The sequence below is a fragment of the Anomaloglossus baeobatrachus genome, chromosome 1, assembly GCF_048569485.1.
Source record: "Anomaloglossus baeobatrachus isolate aAnoBae1 chromosome 1, aAnoBae1.hap1, whole genome shotgun sequence".
NCBI lineage: Eukaryota > Metazoa > Chordata > Amphibia > Anura > Aromobatidae > Anomaloglossus > Anomaloglossus baeobatrachus.
This window is the reverse complement of record NC_134353.1, coordinates 209345818-209369172: the sequence shown is the minus strand read 5'-3', so window position 1 is coordinate 209369172 and position 23355 is coordinate 209345818. Positions and strand designations below refer to the sequence as shown.

The 23355-nt window shown below is 39.8% G+C and overlaps 1 protein-coding gene across 2 annotated transcripts in view; it reads right to left on the bottom strand.

Annotated features, from left to right (window-relative positions):
- LRBA (LPS responsive beige-like anchor protein) overlaps window positions 1-23355 on the bottom strand; it is an 805540-nt gene that overhangs the window by 31246 nt on the left and 750939 nt on the right. For both annotated transcript variants that reach the window (XM_075347936.1, XM_075347944.1), the window contains exons 51-52: window positions 11340-11441; window positions 11003-11199 (exon numbers count right to left, since the gene is read on the bottom strand). In XM_075347936.1, the coding sequence (XP_075204051.1) occupies window positions 11003-11199; window positions 11340-11441 (299 nt within the window). The remainder of the gene's footprint in view (window positions 1-11002; window positions 11200-11339; window positions 11442-23355) is intronic.

Sequence of the window (23355 nt, the reverse complement as noted above, 5' to 3'; positions counted from 1 at the left end):
CCTTCCACGATCCTGGTCTTCTGTCTTCTTTCGTCTTCAACCGATGCAGCTCTACTATATCAGAAAGCACGGTGGGAGGAAGATGCTTCTGCTCCCCGTGCTGTCTAATCACTCAATGAATGTGAAGAGACTGCGGGTTGGTAAGCGGTGACACCACCGCTGCCACCATTGCTATAGTAACCTAACAAGCGGATTACTATAGCAGAGGTGATCTCCGATCACCTGATTCCCGACGCCGCTATTCACCTGCATGGGCCGGTGAATAGCAGCGCCGGTAAACGATCTAATAGATCATCATTTTCCTGTCACTTTTATTCCAAAATGGAGATTGAAGAAAAGGGTTTGAAGAAGGAAATGACATCAGAACACCTTTATTTTCACATCCAACTTTAATGAGCTGAAACAAGCAGTCAATAGTAACAAAAGAAGCATGAAAAAAGTATGAAAGCATGAAAAGAAGCACAAAAAAACAGCTTTTTTTTCTGCCAAGACTTTTTTTTGTGCTGAAAAATGCACTGTGGGCACATAAACTAAAACTAAAAGGGGGAAAAACAATCAAACAAAAGAGGCAGAGAAATGCAATAATTAGAGCAGATTGCTATACTATATTATGGTGAAGATGCCTACAAAACGGAAAAAGGCCGTAAAAAGCAGCGGATTTGCATGCGACGCTGTGGTATGATATAAATGGTACATAATGAAGACCATTTCTTCAAAGCTCAACCCAAATGAGGAAAGTTCCAAGGAAAACAGAAATTATGGACATATTCTAGATAATGTAGGACAATGTGCCATTTCTAAATCCATTATATACTACAGTGCTTCCCTTTTCTCTTGTACCTCAGTAGAAAGTCACCATATAAATAAAAAACCCATAATGTATGCATGAATCAATATGGGTTTGTAAAACTGACTTTGGCATAGAAATACTACTGTGTAAAGAAGAACATAGACTTATTTCCCATATCTGCTTTTCCATAGACATGACATAGATGCTATAAGACTAACCTTTTCAAGTTAAGAAAACATATGATATGTAAAGCTGATGAGTCAGAAAATCTTAATGTGGACTGTCTAGCATCAAGTGACAAGGGGGAGTAAAGAAGGAAAAGATAAGACTAAAGTGAAGAAGTAAATATGATCACAGGCCTTGTACAGGGAGTTAGTCAAATCTAACAGCAAAAAAAAGATAAGAAATATGGCAAAGATTTCACAAAGAATGAGATTTACAGGGAAAAGAGAAGACAGGGGAAATACTTGGTATCTATGAATGTAAAAACTGAAGAGCTAAACCTGCCCAGACTGCTACAAATATGAAATAACCTTCGAAAAAAAAATAAAAATATATATATATATTTTTACAGGTATGTATGTTTATATATATATATATATATATATATATATATATATATATATATATATATATATATATATATATATATATATATATAAAAAGAAATACAGTTAGGTCCAGAAATATTTGGACAGTGACACAAGTTTTGTTATTTTAGCTGTTTACAAAAACATGTTCAGAAATACAATTATATATATAATATGGGCTGAAAGTGCACACTCCCAGCTGCAATATGAGAGTTTTCACATCCAAATCGGAGAAAGGGTTTAGGAATCATAGCTCTGTAATGCATAGCCTCCTCTTTTTCAAGGGACCAAAAGTAATTGGACAAGGGACTCTAAGGGCTGCAATTAACTCTGAAGGCGTCTCCCTCGTTAACCTGTAATCAATGAAGTAGTTAAAAGGTCTGGGGTTGATTACAGGTGTGTGGTTTTGCATTTGGAAGCTGTTGCTGTGACCAGACAACATGCGGTCTAAGGAACTCTCAATTGAGGTGAAGCAGAACATCCTGAGGCTGAAAAAAAAGAAAAAATCCATCAGAGAGATAGCAGACATGCTTGGAGTAGCAAAATCAACAGTCGGGTACATTCTGAGAAAAAAGGAATTGACTGGTGAGCTTGGGAACTCAAAAAGGTCTGGGCGTCCACGGATGACAACAGTGGTGGTTAATCGCCGCATACTTTCTTTGGTGAAGAAGAACCCGTTCACAGCATCAACTGAAGTCCAGAACACTCTCAGTGAAGTAGGTGTATCTGTCTCTAAGTCAACTGTAAAGCGAAGACTCCATGAAAGTAAATACAAAGGGTTCACATCTAGATGCAAACCATTCATCAATTCCAAAATAGACAGGCCAGAGTTAAATTTGCTGAAAAACACCTCATGAAGCCAGCTCAGTTCTGGAAAAGTATTCTATGGACAGATGAGACAAAGATCAACCTGTACCAGAATGATGGGAAGAAAAAAGTTTGGAGAAGAAAGGGAACGGCACATGATCCAAGGCACACCACATCCTCTGTAAAACATGGTGGAGGCAACGTGATGGCATGGGCATGCATAGCTTTCAATGGCACTGGGTCACTTGTGTTTATTGATGACATAACAGCAGACAAGAGTAGCCAGATGAATTCTGAAGTGTACCGGGATATACTTTCAGCCCAGATTCAGCCAAATGCCGCAAAGTTGATCGGACGGCGCTTCATAGTACAGATGGACAATGACCCCAAGCATACAGCCAAAGCTACCCAGGAGTTCATGAGTGCAAAAAAGTGGAACATTCTGCAATGGCCAAGTCAATCACCAGATCTTAATCCAATTGAGCATGCATTTCACTTGCTCAAATCCAGACTTAAGACGGAAAGACCCACAAACAAGCAAGACTTGAAGGCTACGGCTGTAAAGGCCTGGCAAAGCATTAAGAAGGAGGAAACCCAGCGTTTGGTGATGTCCATGGGTTCCAGACTTAAGGCAGTGATTGCCTCCAAAGGATTCGCAACAAAATATTGAAAATAAAAATATTTTGTTTGGGTTTGGTTTATTTGTCCAATTACTTTTGACCTCCTAAAATGTGGAGTGTTTGTAAAGAAATGTGTACAATTCCTATAATTTCTATCAGATATTTTTGTTCAAACCTTCAAATTAAACGTTACAATCTGCACTTGAATTCTGTTGTAGAGGTTTCATTTCAAATCCAATGTGGTGGCATGCAGAGCCCAACTCGCGAAAATTGTGTCACTGTCCAAATATTTCTGGACCTAACTGTATGTAACAAAAAAACAATGCAGATCCTCGGGAGCCTGCTTCAGAAGTGACCGACATGCCGGACAGTCTCTACCATGATCTAGTGCTTTGATGTTGGGCTACAAAGTAATGAATCTTCATGTATACATAAATCGTATACCCCTATGTATACAGCCTCTATTGGAGACATGTCCTGAGACCGATAATATAAAAAAAAAACCACCCTGGAGAAACCCAAATATCAGGGACATGGATTGACCGTGGCAAACGCAGAACTTCAGTGTTCCATAGGGGTCAACCAAAGCAACGCTAAAGTCTTCAAGAAGAGATAATAGCCAAAGATCTGAACGTGGATAACCGACCAGATATCATGACATGGACATCTACTTTCAAACAGCTTCATCTTATTTGATAAATGTTGCAAAAAATTGTCAAACTGCAAATCATTTTCATCAAAAATCATGTTGTCTTACCACTCAAAAATAACACCACTAAGTGTATAATTCAGCAGGGAAAAATGACATTACAGGAAGTGAGGATGGGGAATTTAGATTGTGAGCCCCCAAGGGGACACGATGATTATGTCAGTAAACCACTGTAGACTTAATGGCACTATGTAAGCAAGTAAATTAAATGAGTAAACATAGGTGGGCTTTTAGGTTGGGGCAGACAAGCCATTAAAGGGGTTGTACACTCTCAAATGACAAGTCTGCAGTTACTTTATATCACTATGTGACTGCAGACTTGTGAAATCTCAAATCGCTTTCACTGTAAGCTGGGAGGATTCACCAGTGTCAGAGCCAGGAACGGCGGTCACGTACGTAGACGCGTGTATGCCATATGGAGACTCCCAGCCAGAGTTACACTAAATGAGTGTGGCCTCACTCAATACACTGGCATTGAGCGAGGCCGCACCCCCCTAGTTGGATTCTGTTCAGGAGTGTGCATATCACATACTCACAGCCACCTGAACGCCGTTTCCAGGTCTGACACCAGAAAATACTCACAGTGCGTGTGATGTGAGGATTCACAAGTATGCAGTCACAGTGACAAAGAGTGACTGCAGACCTGTCATTTGAGATTAGACATCCCCTTTAATGGCAGGCCCATTGCATGCTGAGAAGTGAGGCAAATGAGGTTACAGCATCTATAGTTAAGCCTAAATGCCCTTTCAGATAACTACACTGCCTGGCGCAATTTGGTATTAAAACCCCCAGTAAACCGTACTATACTCACTGTTCCCAGGTCCACCAATGACTCTCCACCATACTTTGTAATTTGGACCTCTCCACCTCTAGTAAACAAGTAAACAGTACCATATTCACTGTCTCTGGGTCCACCAATGACTTTCCACCGATGCTCTGCAATTTGGTATAATTCCCCCACTAAACCGTACTATACTCACTGTCCCCAGGTCTACCAATGCTCCTGTGTCTGGCGTTGGCTGCACGGTGATGTCATAACAGCAGCAGGACAGTCAAGCCATTGAGCTCAGTGGCTTTGGCAGTGTGGACAGAATGCCCGCTGTGCTCACTGGCTGGCATGATGCCTCAACTGCAGCCAATGCCAAATACTGGGATTGGGAGCAGCAGTGAAGCCTCCTCAGTGGACCTGCAGAGGGCGAGTATAGATGATTTTTTAAAATTTTTTATACCAAACTGTGCTAAAGGATGACTACTTCATGAACGGGGACAACCCCTTTAAAATGTCTTACAAACATGAATGGATAAATAATACAGCAATTGGCTTCACACAAATGCATGTATCTGGGCTCTTCCTCTAATACATACTTCAAAGTCCAGAACTTGTGAATTGCGCACACACAGTCAAACGCACTGACAGCAAGATATTTCCTACGGCCGGCATTTGGAGAACAGAGTACAAATAGCGTCACTTATTTCAACCAACAACATTGTTGCCACAAGCGTCTATTATTTACTTAAACACAAACAAAGAAATCCCTTCTATCCATCAGATTATAGCTTGTAGGCAGCTACTGTGCCCTTTCCAATCTCCAGACAAAGCAAATAATTGGATCCCTTGGGTTGTAAGAGCTAGTGTCTTTGCCTCAGGTAACAGCTCGGTTTAAGGAGTGGATTTCCTTTCCATCCAAGTTATTCACTTTGACGTCTAAACATTGCATGGTAGATGTGCTTTGACGTGCCGTTGGCCGGGGCTCCGCTCAGCAATGCAGCATTTAAAACAAAAACAGGTGTATACCGTTGATTAGACTGCGAGTGTCCCCAGGCAGTCTGGGGGTCTCTTGGTAGTTTTCATGAGCAGCCTACAAGAAAGTAAATTAGAATTCTGTCCTGCGTCTGATGATTGTAAATTGTTACTTTTGTCGACATCCTGTGGGCTTGGGCTTACCATGACACATGAAACACAACCTGCTTAACTCCCCTCATTCAGTCAATGGCAGTCGGACTTGACCTTAGGTTTCCTTGGCTTCACCTCTGGCACCCTCCCCCCTTCCTATTACTTGAGAAGCAAGCAGTGAAAACATCAGTCTGCCACATCCATGGGCAGGTATTACACACAAGGGGGGAGCTGGACTTTAATCACACAGTTGCCACTTGCCTGCCAGCATGATAAAGTGCAGAAGCAGATGAGGAAAAGGGGCTGTGGATTGTTTAACTCCAAAACCCAACAGGGACTGCTTTGAAAAAAAAAAGGGAAGAGGGGGAAAAAACATGTGGCTGCAGTACACATGTGTTTGCCTGGTCCGCGGACTTCCCCAGCCTCAGGCAACAAACCTTAGCTCCCAGCACACACTGAAACACAGCAGAAACTGTTTTAGCTGGCAAGGGATTTCAAGATATTTCACAGATTTATTAGCTTGGCTGACAACATAATCACAACTGAAAGTGACAGATTATGAACATTATTATTGCAAAGGGGGAAAAAAAACAACAGCAGACCCTACAAAGCCGGAAAAGGGGGACGCAAAACTACCTTCTCTCATCACAGTAAATAAGGGTTAATTTCTGATCAGTCAATCTAGTTCCCATAGACAGAATCGGCTACAAAATAAGTAATGTCTCATAAATATCTTTACAGCCAAAAGACCTGAAAACGTTGCTGCCACAAATCGTCTTTCACAAAGCCCATTACACTATGGAAAAGATTTATTAAGATGGTCGAAAACTAAATGTAACTGAGAAACAAGGAACTCTGTTTATTCAAAGGTGCAGATATTTCAACAAATGTGGTACATTTTGGTCTCTGATCAAGCTAAAAACTGAAATCGGACTTAGTGAATTTTTATGGGAGGTTTCAGGCTTTAGGCCCTGTGCGCACACCGGACTTAGTGAATTTTTATGGGAGGTTTCAGGCTTTAGGCCCTGTGCAGCGGTTTTCGAGGCAGAAAAGGTGCGTTTTTTGTTGCTAACCTTGTTGCAGTCCTTCCCCAGGAAAAAAAAATGGTGTGCGCACACTGCGTTTTTTTAACTCTAGGTTTTGCTGCAGAATTTCTGCAACAAAAACAATGAGCATGTCACTTCTTTTCCGCAGGCATCTGTGGTTCTTGCCATAGTAATGGTAAATAACCGCAGGTACCAACCCGTGGAAAAACCGCAGCAAGACCGCGAGTGCGGTATTCTGCCAGAAGGTGCAGATTTTTCTTAAGAAAAAGTTATTTCCCAGTGCGCACAGGGCCTGAAATGTAAATAAAAACATACAAAAAAAATCATTGGTCTTTGACCCTCGCTGCTAAACCTCACTGGCTTTTCATGACGTTTTTAAGAAGTAGTAAGAAGGAGAAAGAAAAAGTCAGTTTTGGCACAAGTGTGTGTGAGTTTTGAATCCAAGAAATGCCAACAATATTTTTGTAAAAAATAAATGTAGATAATGGTATCACGTATTTAGAATCAGGTTTGTTTTTTTTTTACTTTCTCCATGTAGCCAAAGGACACACAATGCATAGGTAACAGCTGGCTGGAGTGTGACTGACATGCCCACACCTTCAATGATGTTATCAGACAGGCTTTCGCATGACTCTACAGTTTTTTTTTCTTAAAAGGGCACATAGAGCTACAGACTAGACTACAGTAAAAGCGTGTGTATTCATACATTGTAACAAATATCAAAGAAAGGGAGTCCAGCCCTCGGAAGGAGCATCACTGACTGGCGTTGAAACAATTTATCACTGACTGCTCTTCTTCTATTGCTTATAAGTAAAACCATTTTACCTGTAGAATTTCATCATTCCAGCTTTCCACATTAAACATGTACAGCTGAAACCAGAAGTTTACATATAACACATAAGCATGTTTTTCTCACTATCAAACATGAAGTCAGTATAAATCTTTCCCGTTTTAGGTGAGTTAGGATTACCAAAATTATTTATATTTGCCAAATGCCAGAATAATGAGAGATGGAATGTTTTAAGGCATTTTTACTACTCTCTGCCAAGTGAAAAGTTTACATACATTTTTATTAGTATTTGGTACCATTGCACTTTAACTGTATGACTTGGATGAAACATTTTGGATATCCTCCCATAAGCTTCTCACAATAGTTGGTAGTAATTTGGGCCCATTCCTCCTGACAGAACTGGTGTAACTGAGCCATTTTTTTTAGGTCGCTTTGCTCGCACCTGCCTTTGCAGCTTTGCCCCGTAAATTTTCAATAGGATTGAGATCAGGGCTTTGCGATGGCCACTCCAAAACATTGACTTTTTTATGCTTAAGCCACTTGGTAACTAGTTTGGAAGTAGCTTCAGGTCATTAATATTTTTGGAAGACCCATTCTCACCCAAGCTTTAAGTTCCTAGCTGATGTCTTAAGATGTTGCTTCAGTACTGCCACATAGTCTTATTTCCTCATGATGCTATCTATTCTGTGAAGTGCACCAGTCCCTCCTGCAGAAAAACAACCCCACAAAATGATGCTGCCACCCCTGTGTTTCACAGTTAGGATGGTGTTCTTAGGCTTCAAAGCTTCTCCGTTTCCTCCAAACATAACAATGGTCAAAGAGTTCAATTTTAGTTTCGTTAAACCACAAGACAGGTCTTCAAAAACAAAGGTTTTTGTTCCTGTGTGCACTTGCAAACATTAATCTGTTTTTTTTTGTATTTATTTTGCAGTAATGGTTTCTTCCTAGCAGAGTGGCCTTTCAGCCCATGTTGATGCAGTACTCATTTTACTATGGATAATGACACAATCTTACCAACTTCCACCAGCATCTTCACAAGGTCTTTTGCTTTTGTTCTTGGGTTGATATGCACATGTCTGACCAAAGCACAATCATCTATAGTACATAGAACCAGTCTGTTTCCTTAAGGTAATGTCACACATAACGAGATCGCTAGCGAGATCGCAGCTGAGTCACGTTTTCTGTGACGAAGTAGCCCGTTAGCGATCTTGTTATGTGTGACACCTACCAGCGATCAGGCCCCTGCTGTGAGATCTCTAGTCGTTGCCGAATGGTCCAAGTCATTTTCTTCAAAGGCGATGTCCTGCTGGGCAGGACACATCACTGTTTTTGACACTGTGTGACAGGGTCACAGTGACTGCTGAGATCGTTATACTGCAACCTGTATTGTTCTCCATCGTTGGTAAGGTCTGACTGTGTGACATCTCACCAGCGACCTCCCAGCGACTTACCAGCAATCCCTATCAGGTCGCATCGTTTTCGGGATCGCCGGTAAGTCGTTGTGTGTGACTGGGCCTTAAGTGGCATGATGGCTGGACATTCTCTTCTTGTTTGTTCTTGCATGTAATTATTTGTACAGATAAACAAGACACTCTCAGGTGTCTGAAAATTGCACCAAGGCTGAATGAGACTTCCTTCCGAAAAAGCAACGCTGCGAAACAGCTGTCAGGAGGCTGTTTCCCTGCCCCCAGTACCAACCAACAGGTATTTTCACTTTCGGTATTCCACCATGTGATAGGCACTGCCTGTCTGCGTGCTGCTCCGGGTTGCTGCACAGTGACCGCTCATCACTAATTATGTACTGATTCACATGGTTGCTCTGCAGCTCCCTGTAGTTCAGTGCGCCGTCAGAACATACGCCATACAGTGGCGGACTAGTCCCTGCGGGCATTAATATATATTGCACCATCTTGCATATTGACGTTGCACACATATAGGTGCACGGCCCTGCAGTCCTCCCCATATTACATTGCCGCAGTCTGGTTATAGGAACTTCTGTTTCCATCATACTGTGTCGGTTGCACGGTGCACCAGGCTTGGATTTACTAATAGATATACATTATTGTTGACACATTTTCATTCAGGTTATCCTCGCCTGTGGTTCCGTGCGGCGATCCATCTGATTTTCATAAAACTGCGGCATGTCTCTGGGGGAGACATTAACATAGGTATATGCATTTTGCAGATCATTTATCTTTACCATACCGCCTGGGCTCTTCTTTTTGACACAATTTTCCACATGATACTTCATGCGATTGGTGGTACCATAATAACATTTTAACCACAGTTTGGTTGGTCCTGGTTGGCAGGGTTGCCCCACCATTCTCCCCCATTTTCCTCCCCCCCCCTTTTTTACTCTCACTTGAATGTCTCACTGTTGGGTCGATTTTTTCCACCCATGCAATATATTTCTTATATCAATTTGTATGTATTTTAATGAATAAAATGATATTTTTTGCATATGATTGTTGCCTTATTTCTCCAATTCCTCCGGTTTTGCATGTTCCTCGGAGTAGGCATTTCCTTATGGGACACTACTAAGTGTTTCTATAGGGTTTATATTTAATATGGCTAAATTTTTGATCATGAATGAGACTTGTGCAAGTCCACAATTCTCTTCCTGAGATCTTGGCTGATTTCTTTTGACTTTCTCATGATGCTACACAAAGCAGCAGTGTGTTTCAGGGGTGAATTAAAATACATCCACAAGTGTGTCTCTAATTAACTCCGATATTGCCAGTAAACCTATCAGAAGCTTCCAAAAACAAGACATTATATGGGCTGTTCCATATTGTTTAAAGGCATAGTACTCTTAGTGTATGTAAAGTTTTGACTTTGCAGAAAATGATAAAAATGGCTTAAAACATTCTCTCATTATTTTGGCATTTGGCAAATATAAATAATTTTGGTAATCCTAAATGACCGAAAACGGGAAAGGTTTGTTCTGATTTCTGATCGTGTATGTAAACTTCAGCTTCAACTGTATACTATTCAGGATAAAGTTGAACTTTCACCAGTCTTCACAATTAAAGGGAATGTCACCAGCTTTTTGCTACCTCAACTGAGAGCAGCATGATATAAGCAAGGAGATTCTGAATCCAGAGGTATATCACGTGTTTACTGGCTGCAGCCATTCTGACACAAAACTAATTTTTTACTTTACTAATGTAGCAGAGTCCAGTGAGCTACCCCTACCCACACCAGACTCTCAATAGAGATTGTACATTGACAGTAAGGTGTTAGTGACAGGAGGGGGTGTGCTCAGTGCACATGCCAGTTAAACCTAGCAATGATAATCACCAAGTGATAAAGCCTTTAATTTAAGTAAAAACAGCACACAGCCTGATAAGAGAGGCATAATTGATTTTAGTTTTTTACCCCCTACAGCATGCTTGCTTACATAGCAAAAATCTGGCTGGCAAGATTCATTTTAAACATATCTAAGACCTGATGAGACTGGTTTTATATAAAAATGTATTCAGAATCCTCTGTCTAACATTAAAATAAGCATTTCAGGAGTTTCTATAGCTGGACTCCTAAAATTCTTATTTTGTTTTGATTTTGATACATCCACTCAGATAAGAATTTACAAGGTAAATATATCAAACTAATCAGGGCTAAGATATCTATTTAATAAAACAGAGTTTTTGTTCTGAAATCTTATGACTGATTTGCTGTAAAAAACCCCACCTTGGATAATAAATATGCAAGCTGAACATAAACTTGTTTGAGGTTATTTTGCGGACTTTTTCTTACCCGTGTATTGTCCTCGATTTCCTTTGTAGCCTGGAGCTTCCCATTCACACTGAACACACAGAAAAGTCCCTTCTCGTAGTATATAACACAGTGTCCTTCTCTGGAGACCTGGATAAGTTTGGGTCGAATGCAGTTGTCTGGGGCCTGCAGTGTCCTCAAAAGGTCTCCATTCATAGAATGTATCAAACAAGGACCTTCTAAAATACACAAATAGAAAAACACTATCTTACCCAGAAGGGATTTTAAAAAGTACATGTAAAGGTAGTATGTAAGGATGTAATGTAAAATACATAAATACACATTCAAGTGTCTATAATGTAAAGGAGCTTATACTAACCTTTGGAACCACTAATCACCAGGCCAAGTTCTGCACAAACAGAGGCACAAGTAATCTCACAATCATGGCCAGTCAGGATTGCACGAGGCGTAGCAAACTCATCTACAAGGAAAAAAACCCCAGACAAAAACACATGTATCAGTGTACGCATTACAGAGAAATATATTGTTTTTAACGATAATGTTTGTACACTAAGGGGACTAAAGGCCACTTTACACGCTGCGACATTGCTAGCATCGACTAGCGATGATGTGTGCGATAGTACCCGCCCTCGTCGGTGGCACGATATGTGATCGCTGCTGTAGCGAACATTATCGCTACGGCAGCGTCACACGCACATACCTGCTCTGCGACATCGCTGTGACCGGCGAACCACCTCCTTTCTAATGGGGCGGTTCTGTTACTGCAGCAGCAACGATAATTGGGAAGACAGGGGCATGTCACCGATGAGCGATTTTGAATGTTTTTGCGACGATTCAAAATCGCTCATAGGTGTCACACACAACGACATTGCTAAAGCGGCCGCATGTGCGTCACAAATTCTGTGACCTCAACGAGATCACTTTTAGCGATCTCATAGCGTGTAAAGCCACCTTAACACTCAACCTTTGACTAAGCTCAGCTCAACTGGGTACAGAACTTTGTGGAGCAGTCATATCTGTAAAATGCGGATGCAGTTGGCTCTGTACACTTGGCCATGTAGCGGACATGTGTGCAAGGTCCCTACTATTTAGTAAACCGAACCAAAGTAACATAGATCAACATGGTCCAAGTTCCATCTGTCGTGTGTTACAAAAATAACAACGGGAAAGAAGACAGTGCAATAGGCTATTACCACAGTCGTAAAAGATATTTAGGAATGTAGTGTGCTCACTTGTTCGGGGTTGTAAATCCACAACCATGGAGTACAGACAGAGGAGGCTGCTGCAGACCCACAAAGTTAAGAGCCAGTGTATCAGGAGATATGAGGTTAATTCCGTGCTGCCAATGGAGGAGACCAGGATAGATTAATTAGCTATTTTAGTGTATGCATTTGAAAGCGAATGTTTATTTTCAAGACATACAACTGAAAAAATCTGAAGTAGTCTTCACTTAGAAACGCGTATACTAATAAACTACTTATTCATGTATCCTGTTCTCCACCATTGCGAAATTAACTTCTTATCCCCTGATACACTGTGGTGTGTTGCACACATAGGTAGCAAAAAAGAATGAAAATACGGACGTTCTCCTAAAACTGGTCATACACAAGACAGCTTTTTCCCACAAAACTCCCTTGTATACGTTTCGATGTGATGGGCTTTAATGTTTATTTTCATATCCAATGGCCAAAAAAATTAATCAATGACTCATGGTACTATCTAATTGCAAAATTAGATGTCCACATCGAAACACTGACCTTTTTAATTTTCCTCTTGATGGGTATCAATAAAACCTATTTCAGGTCAGTAAGTCAGCATTATGCTGCTGGTAATTGTACTTCAGAATGCATTGTGTTCATTATTTTGGCACAGCACTATTTGGCAAATGTGATCTATCATAACCTCTTTATTATTACACGACTTGGGTTCAAAAAATGTCAGACTGTAGCTGTATTTTGCCTTTGGGTCTTCAGACCTTGATTTGGTCTGTACTGTAATAATTGTAGGATCTTGTCATTTACCCTGGGATCCCAATGAACAAATATTCTGTATTGTAGACATATTCCTTTGCCAGTCAGTCACTATATAAACTAAATTACTAATTCAAGCAAATATCTAAAAAATGAAGAATAAATTAGATTTATTATAATATATATATATATACATACATTATATATACACACACACATATATATATACATATATGGTATATATATATTTTTTTTTAATAGATAAAATAAATGTATACACACATATTATATATATATACACACACACACACACACACACACACAAACTTGGCTGAACAGTTGTTTGTCGTTAGGGAGAAAATAATGGTGGTAAATACATATGTCTATCTGGGCAATGCCTTTTCTTACAGATATGGAGAATAGTTCCTTGTGTTTGCAGCAAGAAAATAACTTGCTTGTGAGTTTGGAGAGAGGAAAACACTATAATGAAAGAGAGAGAGAGGTAACACAGTCGCCACAGACAGACAGCTTAGAAGTCCAATAATGCTTTGCACATGGGGTTTTTCTTTTCATGTAGCAAAACCTGCAAGAGGAAGGGGGAGGGTTGGGGTCCATTTTTTTTTCTCCTTTAAATTATACCATTGGCATGTGAGTAGTTTCTGCAAGATCAAGAGGTTCTTTATCTTGACCTTACCAATGTGTGACAGTGTAATTGAAAAAGACATCTCTCTTATACACAAAAGAAAAGGCAGACTATCGGTTTAAAGAAAAAGTTAGGTGTTTGTCACTCGTAAGCAGAAGTTTTGAAATACTCAGGAAGACAGACGCGTACAACTTAACAAATTGAGAGGGAACGAGGCACAGCAAATAATAACCAACATCATAAATCATACAGGATTTACCAAGAGATAAGTTATGTGCATCACAGATCTAACAATTAAAAAAAAAAAACATTAAAAATCAAAAGCACAGAAGTACTGATCCATAAAATGTAATTTTTGGAAGAAAAAGGTGCATTATAGAACTACGAAGAGCACTGGAAGGGTGTTTTTTCCATTAAAACTTTTGGTGGTATTCATACCGTACATACAAAAGAAAGTCATCAAAACCGTACTGTGGGACCAGAGCCTTTTTTTATTGCTAAAATGTATAAAAGACAATTTGGCTAATGGCTTCAAAATATATATTTATTTTTAGCCTGTCTGGCAGCAATTTCTCTACTGTAAAAACAAGATATCTAGCATATTGAAACCCAACCTTCCTGATCCCACTTTCTCCACCATTCAGGGATGGTCAGGAGACTCCCATTCACAATCATCAGCCGAGTCTGTCAATATTACACACAGAAAAAGATAAACAGATGGGAGTCACAAGGCCTTCTTTCACCATTTGATGCTCTTACTTTTATGTGTAACAGAAAATCAGTAATGCTTTTCATCAGACCAAAGAGGAGAACATCTTCTTTTGGCTTGGTGCCAAGTAATAATTAACATATTTACTTACATAGTTGTACAAGTTGCATAAAGTGAAGGGCCATCAAATTTAGCATTTCTCCACCAGTTATACATTCTTTATCGTTAGATTATATATAACCAATAATTAGAGATGAGCGAACCCGAGGTTCAGTGTTCTTACCAAACACAGACTTTACACAAAAAACCAAAGTTCACATTCGGAGTTCGGGTGCTTAACTTATTGAAACCACTTTCGCAAGCATCGCTGTGCTAGGGTACACTCAGTGCTCAGATCAGTGTGAGCCGCTTGCAGTGCTTGAGTGGCTCAAACTGGGGGTAAACACAGCGTGATTGGAGGTAGTGTGCACCAAACAAAAAAAAAAAAAAAACGAAACAATCAGCCCACAAAACCGATCAGTTTGTCAGTTTGTGGCTTTCTGCATGTGGGCGGAGACCTGACCTGCCCAATTACTGACTTCCATTGGGGTTCAGGTAAAGTCCGGGTCACAAACTAAATGTTATCTAAAGTCTGGCTGAACCAAATTTCTACGGATCCACTCATCTCTACCCGCAATGCCACTTGTTTTGAAATAAGCATCAAGCCCTTTTTTAAATGCTGTTATAGTGTCTGCCATTACTACCTCTTGTGGTAGGGCATTCCACAGTCTGTCTGACTGCTCTGGAAATCACAAGATTGATAGACATATTGATTATATGTAAATGACAAATGGAAACTAACTACTCAAAACATCTCGATTTATTCAGCATCAAGTATGAGTACCATGCACAGCAATACAAATATACAAATATAAATTGGCTGCTTTCAATTTTATTAGTATCAGAGGAATGTTTAGTCATGCTGATTTTACTGTGGCACAGAAATTATAAAGATCCTCTACTGGCAGCTCCCGTTGCAATTGTCTCAATGACACCCAGATGTGCTCAATGAGAGACAAATCCAAAAATGCTGCAGGTCTTGGTAAAATTATTAGGTAACGTAGCTTGCAAACAGTAGCACGAGCAAGATGATAAATGTCTCCTGGGTCACAGTAGAGAAATGGCCACACCACTGGTTTCACCACCAAATTAATATAACGTTGAGTTGTTATTGTACACCATCAGCTCAGTGTTACATTGATTTGATGGTGGAACCAGTGGCGGGGCTACTTCTCCAAAGAGAACCAGGAGACATTTTTCAACTTGAGAACTTCAGGCATGTCATTGGTTGTCAATTACAAAGTGAGCTGGCAGGGGCACAACCTAATATACTGTAAATGCATTTAGTGTGTCAAAAACATTCCTCTGACAACCATTAATAAAATCATTGCTAGCAGCAAAGATGCATAAGGGCATTTATTTCTGTGAGTAGCAGCTATACTAGACTACTGAAAAACTTTATTTTTACATTTTTTCAGTGTTTCATCATTTGCATATCATTAACATGTCTATTGAGCCCATGGTTTCCATAATTTCAGGACTTTTCCTTCTTGGCGTTCCAATTTCAATGTTGAGGAGTGTAGATATATTTCTAGACCAGAACAAACAGGATTGATGATTTATCTGAAAACAGTGTTCTTTTGCAAAGTTCAATGAGATGACTTAATGGCTTCTTTTTATGTAAACCCGAAACATGTAACAGCCAATGAATTACATAGGTAAAAACAAAATATTTTTTAGCATAATATATATACCTACTATAAATATATGCACTAAGCCCTGATATCCACTAAGTTCTAGGGTTATGTTTTGTCCATTTTTCATGACCGTTATAAAATCATCTTTTGTTTAGTCCACTACTTTGTACAAAGTCTGTCCTGTTTAGTTGTTTCCTAATGTTTTTTAATAGATTTCTTTAAATGTAATTTTTTAACAGTATTTCTAAAGAAGTGCTAGTAAATATATTTGGTTCCTGATAGGTTATCAAATCTGACACCTATTTTACTTAGTAAACCAACAGCAGTACAAAATAATAGATCTTCATACAGTGCAAGTTTACCAAAAAGTATCTAACTCCCTGTAACCACCGACAATAAAAATAAAAACTTCGTTACAGTCTTACGCAAAGGTAAAGACAAAGATCAGGTTTACAACATTTTAGCAAAAACCATTCTAAACTTTACATTTCCTGAACCTGCTGCTTCTTTCTGCCTCGTAGTCACAATTACAGCTTTTCTTAGCGGAATAGTATTTTTATTACCACCCATGATTTTAAATATGTTCATGTACCTAAATCCCACTCTGAATAACGCATAAGTGCTAATACCTACTTTCTGGAGGAGGGGGTCTGCTCAGCAAACAAGCCATAAAATGAAAGTGGCCCACACAAATTTCCACTGAAAGACCTCAGGAGCGGATAGGAAAATAGTTTATTTTTTACAATTGAGTACAACCAGCTCAGAGGAATGTGTCGGGCTATAGAAGACATGCAATGGGCTAGTAAAGCACATAGAGTGTCGACACATTCCCTGACACTTTACAATCAATGGAGGATATAAACATTCAGGGCAAAAATGGAAAAAGCGAATGCTAATAATAAATAATAATAATAATAATAATATTATAGCACCGAAATATTCTGCAGCGCAGGACAGAGACCACTGCCACTCACATCAGTTCCCGTGGGCATCTTAAAATAAACGTATATTAATGGGCTACCAAATGAGTAAAAAGTCTACAAGTCACAAACAGCTTACAGGTTTTAGTGTAAAAAAAACCACGAGACAAAACACTGCAAATAAGCGTGTTTTTCTCCTTTAAAAAGATGGGAGTAATTTTAAAAGAAAGCAGAACAGTAAATCAAGACGATTATGACACCGCACTGCAAATATAAATCTCTGCGGTAGTTGTGCATCCAGTGAAAAAGAAACATTTTTGCCATTTTATATCAAAGCTTAGTGTTTGCTGCCAAAAAAGCACGCCATAAAACATCGTGCACCACACTGAGCTCAAATAAAATAATACCTATCACCATAAACACTCCAGGAGAATCTCGTCTAACTGTGTAATTCAAATTCTTAATTAAATGTGTATGTGACTTCATAAATTTCTCAGCTGGAATATTACTTATCCGGAAAAGACTGAAGGATCCTAGGAGGGCAAGGATTGAGGGGAAATGCAGCCCAATACCGCGTATAGGCACAGGCTGGTGCTCTCCTGTCTTCAGGTATTTACAGATTTTATAGTTTACAACAAAAATATGTAACCCATAAGCCATTCAGAGGTTGTCAACACGTCAATCAACGTTTAAAGTAACCCACAGGGAATCATCCAGAATGCACATTCTGTTTCATTTCAATCGCCCAGCTGACATCTCGGGGACGAGTCCGCAACACTGCTTATATATGCGTTAGCATGCACATCCTACTCCAAAACAGGAGGAGTAGAGAAGATGAAATAGTTAATGTATCTTTTAGGTAAGATTAGATTTTACATTTTTGACTAGATTAAATGGAATTTGTCAAGTGCAATATTCACCCAGAACCATCACAAGCAGTCCTGGGTGCATATTTCTAATCTCTGCATAACCGTCCCTGTATACACTAACAGATAAAGGGACCTTTAGAAAAAGTATTTCTAAACATCTTTTATCTTATGTTAATGAGCACAGGGACTAGTCCCAAGGGCATTATATCCCACGACTAGCCGCCCTCTTTGCATGTTAGCACGCCTACAGGGCTGTACTAACATGCTATTCAATGCAGCGTCACCAGCAGTGATGCTCGTACCTGTGTTCACTGTGACCGCTCTTCTGAATGCCAGGCACTTCCAGTCATGTGCAGTATGAAGTCGACTGTACGCATCCCGGCTTCATAGAGGTTTGCTGCACATGACTGGAAGTGCCAGGCATTCAAAAGCGCGGTCACAGCGAACACAGGTACGAGCGTCACTGCTGGGGATGCTGCATTGAATAGCATGTTACTACACCCCTGTGGGTGTGCTAATATGCTAGGAGGGTAGCTAGTCGGGGGATATAATGCTCTTGGGACTAGTCCAGGAGCTCATTAGCATAAGATAAAAGATCTTTAGAAATACTTTTTCTAAGGCTCTTTTCATCTATGCTAGTGTATACGGGGACGGTTAGGCAGAGATTAGCAATATTCACCCAGAAATGCTTGTGGTTCTGGGTGCATATTGCACCTGACAGGTTCCCTTTAAGTAAAATAGGTGGTGCCATAACATGTAAAGATTAAAAAAAGAAACATCTACTTACAGAACAGTCTTTTTAAGCACCTGTCATCTTCTTTTGAAATATCATTTTATTAAATAAATATTTCTTCTAAATTAAGAATTCTGGATCATCACTTACAGTACTTTACATTGTGTTGTTGTTGTCTGATTCCACTCAAAAATATGACTATAATGACAGCTGGGTGTTAGCAGTTGGTAAGTGTCCCTACACAGACTAACACTGCTCAAGTCAGTGCTGACAGTATAAGGCCACAGTCACATATTCAGTATTGTAAGAGTTTTTTTTACCTCAGTAATTGTAAGGCCGCTTTCACTCTGCATTCCTCTCCCCGCTCAGTGGTCCCGTCGGGGCTTCTGTTCGAACCATCCCATAAATGGGTTTCGGACATATGCGCCGATGGGGCCATTAACTATAATGGGGAACAGTGAGTCATTGTGTGCTTTGTTGTGCACCATTTTCAGGAGTATTGAGAACTATTTTCAGGAGTTAATAAAGTGGTGAAAGAGGGTTTTTTTATTTTATTTCAAATTAAGGATTTTTTTGGTGTTTGTGTTTATTTCTTTTCACTTACAGATTAGTAATGGGGATATCATAGATGCCTTCCTTTACTAATATAGGGCTTAGTGGCAGCTGTGGGCTGTTATTAACCCCTTATTACCCAGATTGATACCGCATCAGGGCAATTAGGATGAGCCAGGCAAAGTTCCGAGGATTGTCAAATCTAATGGATAAGCAGCTGCCGGCTGCTATTATTAGCCAGGGGGAAATAAGCATGGTTCTCCCCAACCTGAGTATACAGCCCCCAGCTGTCGTCATTATCATGGCTGAGTATCAAAATGGCGGAGGGGGAAAGAACCGTACACTTTTTTTTTATTATTTAACTAACAAAAAAAAGCTGCATGCAGTTCCTCTTGTTTTGATACACAGCCAAAATAAGCACATTGCTGGGGGCTGCAGCCTGTAGCCGTATGCTTTACCTGTGCTGGGTATAATAATATGGGGGGACCCTATGCCAATTGTATTTATTTATTTTTACACCACGATACATAACGATACACACACAGCCTTTGATTGCAAGCAGTCAGATATACTGCCACACAGGCTGGGGGTATGTCTGACTGCAACCAATCACAGATGCTATCACTGCCAATGTGAAGGGAAAGAAGTGAATATGAATGAAGGATATGAGCAGCCCCGGAAGTAGCGTTAGAGCCACGCGGAGACTCAGTAAGTATAATATGCCTGCTCCAATTCCCCTATTCCTTTTACCACCATTTTAAAGCGCCGAATTCTGGTCCCCATTTACTGATATGTGGACTGGTGTCCGGCCAGATATCAGGTGTCAATTCTGGTCCAGAACAGGGTTTGTTTTTTTAACCTGGTTGGATTCGCTGATCCCAGGTATCTGCGAGTCCGCCCATTCCTATTTACAACCCTTTAGGCTTGATTTAGAATTCTCGCATACAAAACTTTGAAAAGTTGCAACGTTTGGCCCAACTCGAAGCTGTGCTAAAATTCTGCAACTTTTGGAAAGCAAAGAGGGCGGAGTTGAGCGTTGTGACAAATTCATGGCGAGCATCAGCATTTGCTATGCCACAAATCTTACTCCAGTCACTCATGTAGGTGCGCACCACTTCACAGACAGTATGCCTATTCATGAATGACGAGCATCTGACCCCAGAACTCTGCCATATCAAGACCGGGGTGAACAACGCCAGTCTTGATGAATTGGGGAAAAGTTCTAACAAAAGATGCTTCAGAATTAAAATTTTATGGGGAAATTATCAACTTAGTAAAATGCAGTAAAATGTTAGGAAAGCCAGACAGTCATCTTGATTTAAAATGAACAATAATATTAATACTCAATCGTCACACAACACCTTTAATGCTTTATATTATATACACAGTGTCCTAACTCATTTGACTCTAGTATGTACAGTGTCTACTAAGGAGCAAAGTTGAGAATGCTCAACATGAGTTCACCAAGAACAAAGTGGGGGTAGCAGCTTGTTCATACATGGATTATTTGGTTGAGCTAGCTGCCAGATACATGAGAAAAGCTTCACAATTTAGAGACTGAAGCAAATGTACAGTATATCACAAAAATGATATACCCCTCACATTTTTGAAAAATATTTATTACATCTTTTCATTAGAGAACTCTAAGGATTTGACACTTTGATACAATGTAGTCAGTGTGCAGCTTGCATAACAGTGTAATTTTGGTGTGCCCCCTAAATAACCCAACACAGCCATTAATGTCTAAACCGCTAACAAAAAACTGAGTACACCCCTAAGTAAAAATAGTCGATTTGTGCGCTAAGTGCTAATATTGTGTGTGTATTATTTCAAACACACAATGTGCTCTTAATCATAGATTATCTATGATTAAAAGTGCAGTGTGGGCTCAAAACGCGTAAGATGTACCTGCCCACCTTTTGTGTTTTTTATCCTTATGATTATCAAACGTTGACAATTTTTATCTTCAATTGCATATTGTGACAATTTTCTTTTTTCTATGTTTAGGTGTCCTGTGGGTAATCAGGTGAAATGCACATTTTTCACTTTATGACAGAGTTCTCATATCATTACGGAGAGTGACTCAATTCTAGATTTTTTCCTTGAGATTATTTTCAATAACTGCCTTAACTCTCTTGAGCATGGAGTTCACTGGAGCTTCATAGGAGCCACTGGATCCTCTTCCATCCTCCATGACGACATCACAGAGCTGTTGGATGATAGAGACCTTGCCCTCCTCCACCTTTCATTTGAGGATGCCCCACAGATGCTCAATAAGGTTTAATTCTGGAGACTTGCATGGCCAGTTCAGCACCTTTAACCTCAGTTTCTTTACCAAGGCAGTGGTCATCTTGGAGAGGTGTTTGGGGTCGTTATTTTGTAATACTGCCTTGCAGCCCAGTTTCTGAATCCAGGGAATCATGCTCTGCTTCAGTATGTCACAGTACATGTTGGCATTAATGGTTCCCTCAATGAACTTTAGCTCCCCACAGCCGGCAGCACTCATGAAGCCCCAAACCAGGGCACTCCCTCCACCATGCTTGACTATAGGCAAGATACATTTGTCTTTGTACTCCTAACCCGATTGCCACCACACACATTTCACACCATCTGTACCAAATAAGATTTTCTTGGTCTCATCAGATCACAGTGCATTGTTCCAGTAATCCATGTACTTAGTCTGCTTGTCTTCAACAAACTGTTTGCAGGCTTTCTTCATCTTTATAAGAGGTTTCCTTCAGGGAAAGCAGTCATGCCGACCATCTTGATGTAGTGTGAGGTGTATGGTCTGAGCACTAACAGCTGACCCCCTACCCCTTTAACCTCTGCAGTAATGCTGACAGCATTCATACATCTATTTTGTAAAGACAACCTCTGGATAGGATTCTGAGCATGTGCTCTCAATTTCTTTGGTCGACCATGTAGAAGACCGCTCTGATGGAACCTGTCTTGGTAAACTGCTGAATGGTCTTGGCCACCATGTTGCAGCTCATTTCAGTTTGTTGGCAGTCTTTTTATAACCTAGGACATCTTTATGTAGAGCTACAATTCTTTTTTTCAGATCCTGAGAAAATTCTTAGTCATGAGGTGCCATGTTGAACTTCCAGTGACCAGAAAGTCAGTGTGACTGATAACAACAAATTTAACATACCTGCTCCCCATTCACAAATAAGACCTTGTAACACTAATGAATCACATGATGTCGGGAGGAAAAATGGCTAATTGGGCAAAATTTGTCCATTTTCATTTACAGGTGTACTCACTTTTGCTGCCAGCGGTTTAGACACTAATGGCTGTGTTGAGTTATTTAGAGGACACCAAATTTACATCGTTATACAAGCTGTACACTGACTACATTACATTGTATCAAAGTGTCATATCCTCAGTGTTGTCCCATGAAAAGATATAGTTAATAAAATGTCAGGGGTGTACTCATTTTTGTGAAATACTGTGCTTTAGAATTGATATCCTTGAAACCTGTCAATATTATTTCAATGTTAACCCTTTGTGCTTGCTTGCAAAAGTGTTCAATATGTTGAATAAGTCATTGTGCTGCCAAATAAGCAATTCTAGCATATCCTGACATAGACATTCAGATATAGTGCCATACATATATATTACTGGGATACAAAAAAAAATTACATTTTATCACTATTGTCCCTTCAGTTTATAATCAATACAGTGAATAAAACCAAAATGATGTCAACTGCAATGGTCAGTAACAAGTAATAAACATTGTTCAGGTATATTAGGAGAGTAATTGCATGTATAACAGTTAACTTCTGCCTCTGTCAAGCAGTATACAAAGTGCGGCTAATGAAAAAGCCACTTCTGATTAGCGGACACTATTAAAATCCAGGAATATAAAAATAGTTAGGCAGCATGACATAAAACATATAACACCTAAGCATCCACAAGATTCACAACCGCATTCATAGACAGAAAGGTCTGTGCATAAAAGGGGCCACATTGGATAGTTTAGGGGACGCTTTCCTCTTTGGCTCAAGTTCTTTTTTTTTTTTTTTAAGAGCTGATTGTAAAGCAGAACAGATCTCTTTAAAAGATTTGAGACTGACACAGCTCCAGAAGATTGTCATGGTTTTCTGTAGCATGTGAGGAACGTTTTATCTCGCTGCTGGTTTAAGGGGCGCCACTTAAAGCATTTCTAAAATGGTTCTAGCAAAACAGGCTTAGATGGGCAGAATCTAACCCCGTAACTTCAAAGCTACATAGAGTCTTTGT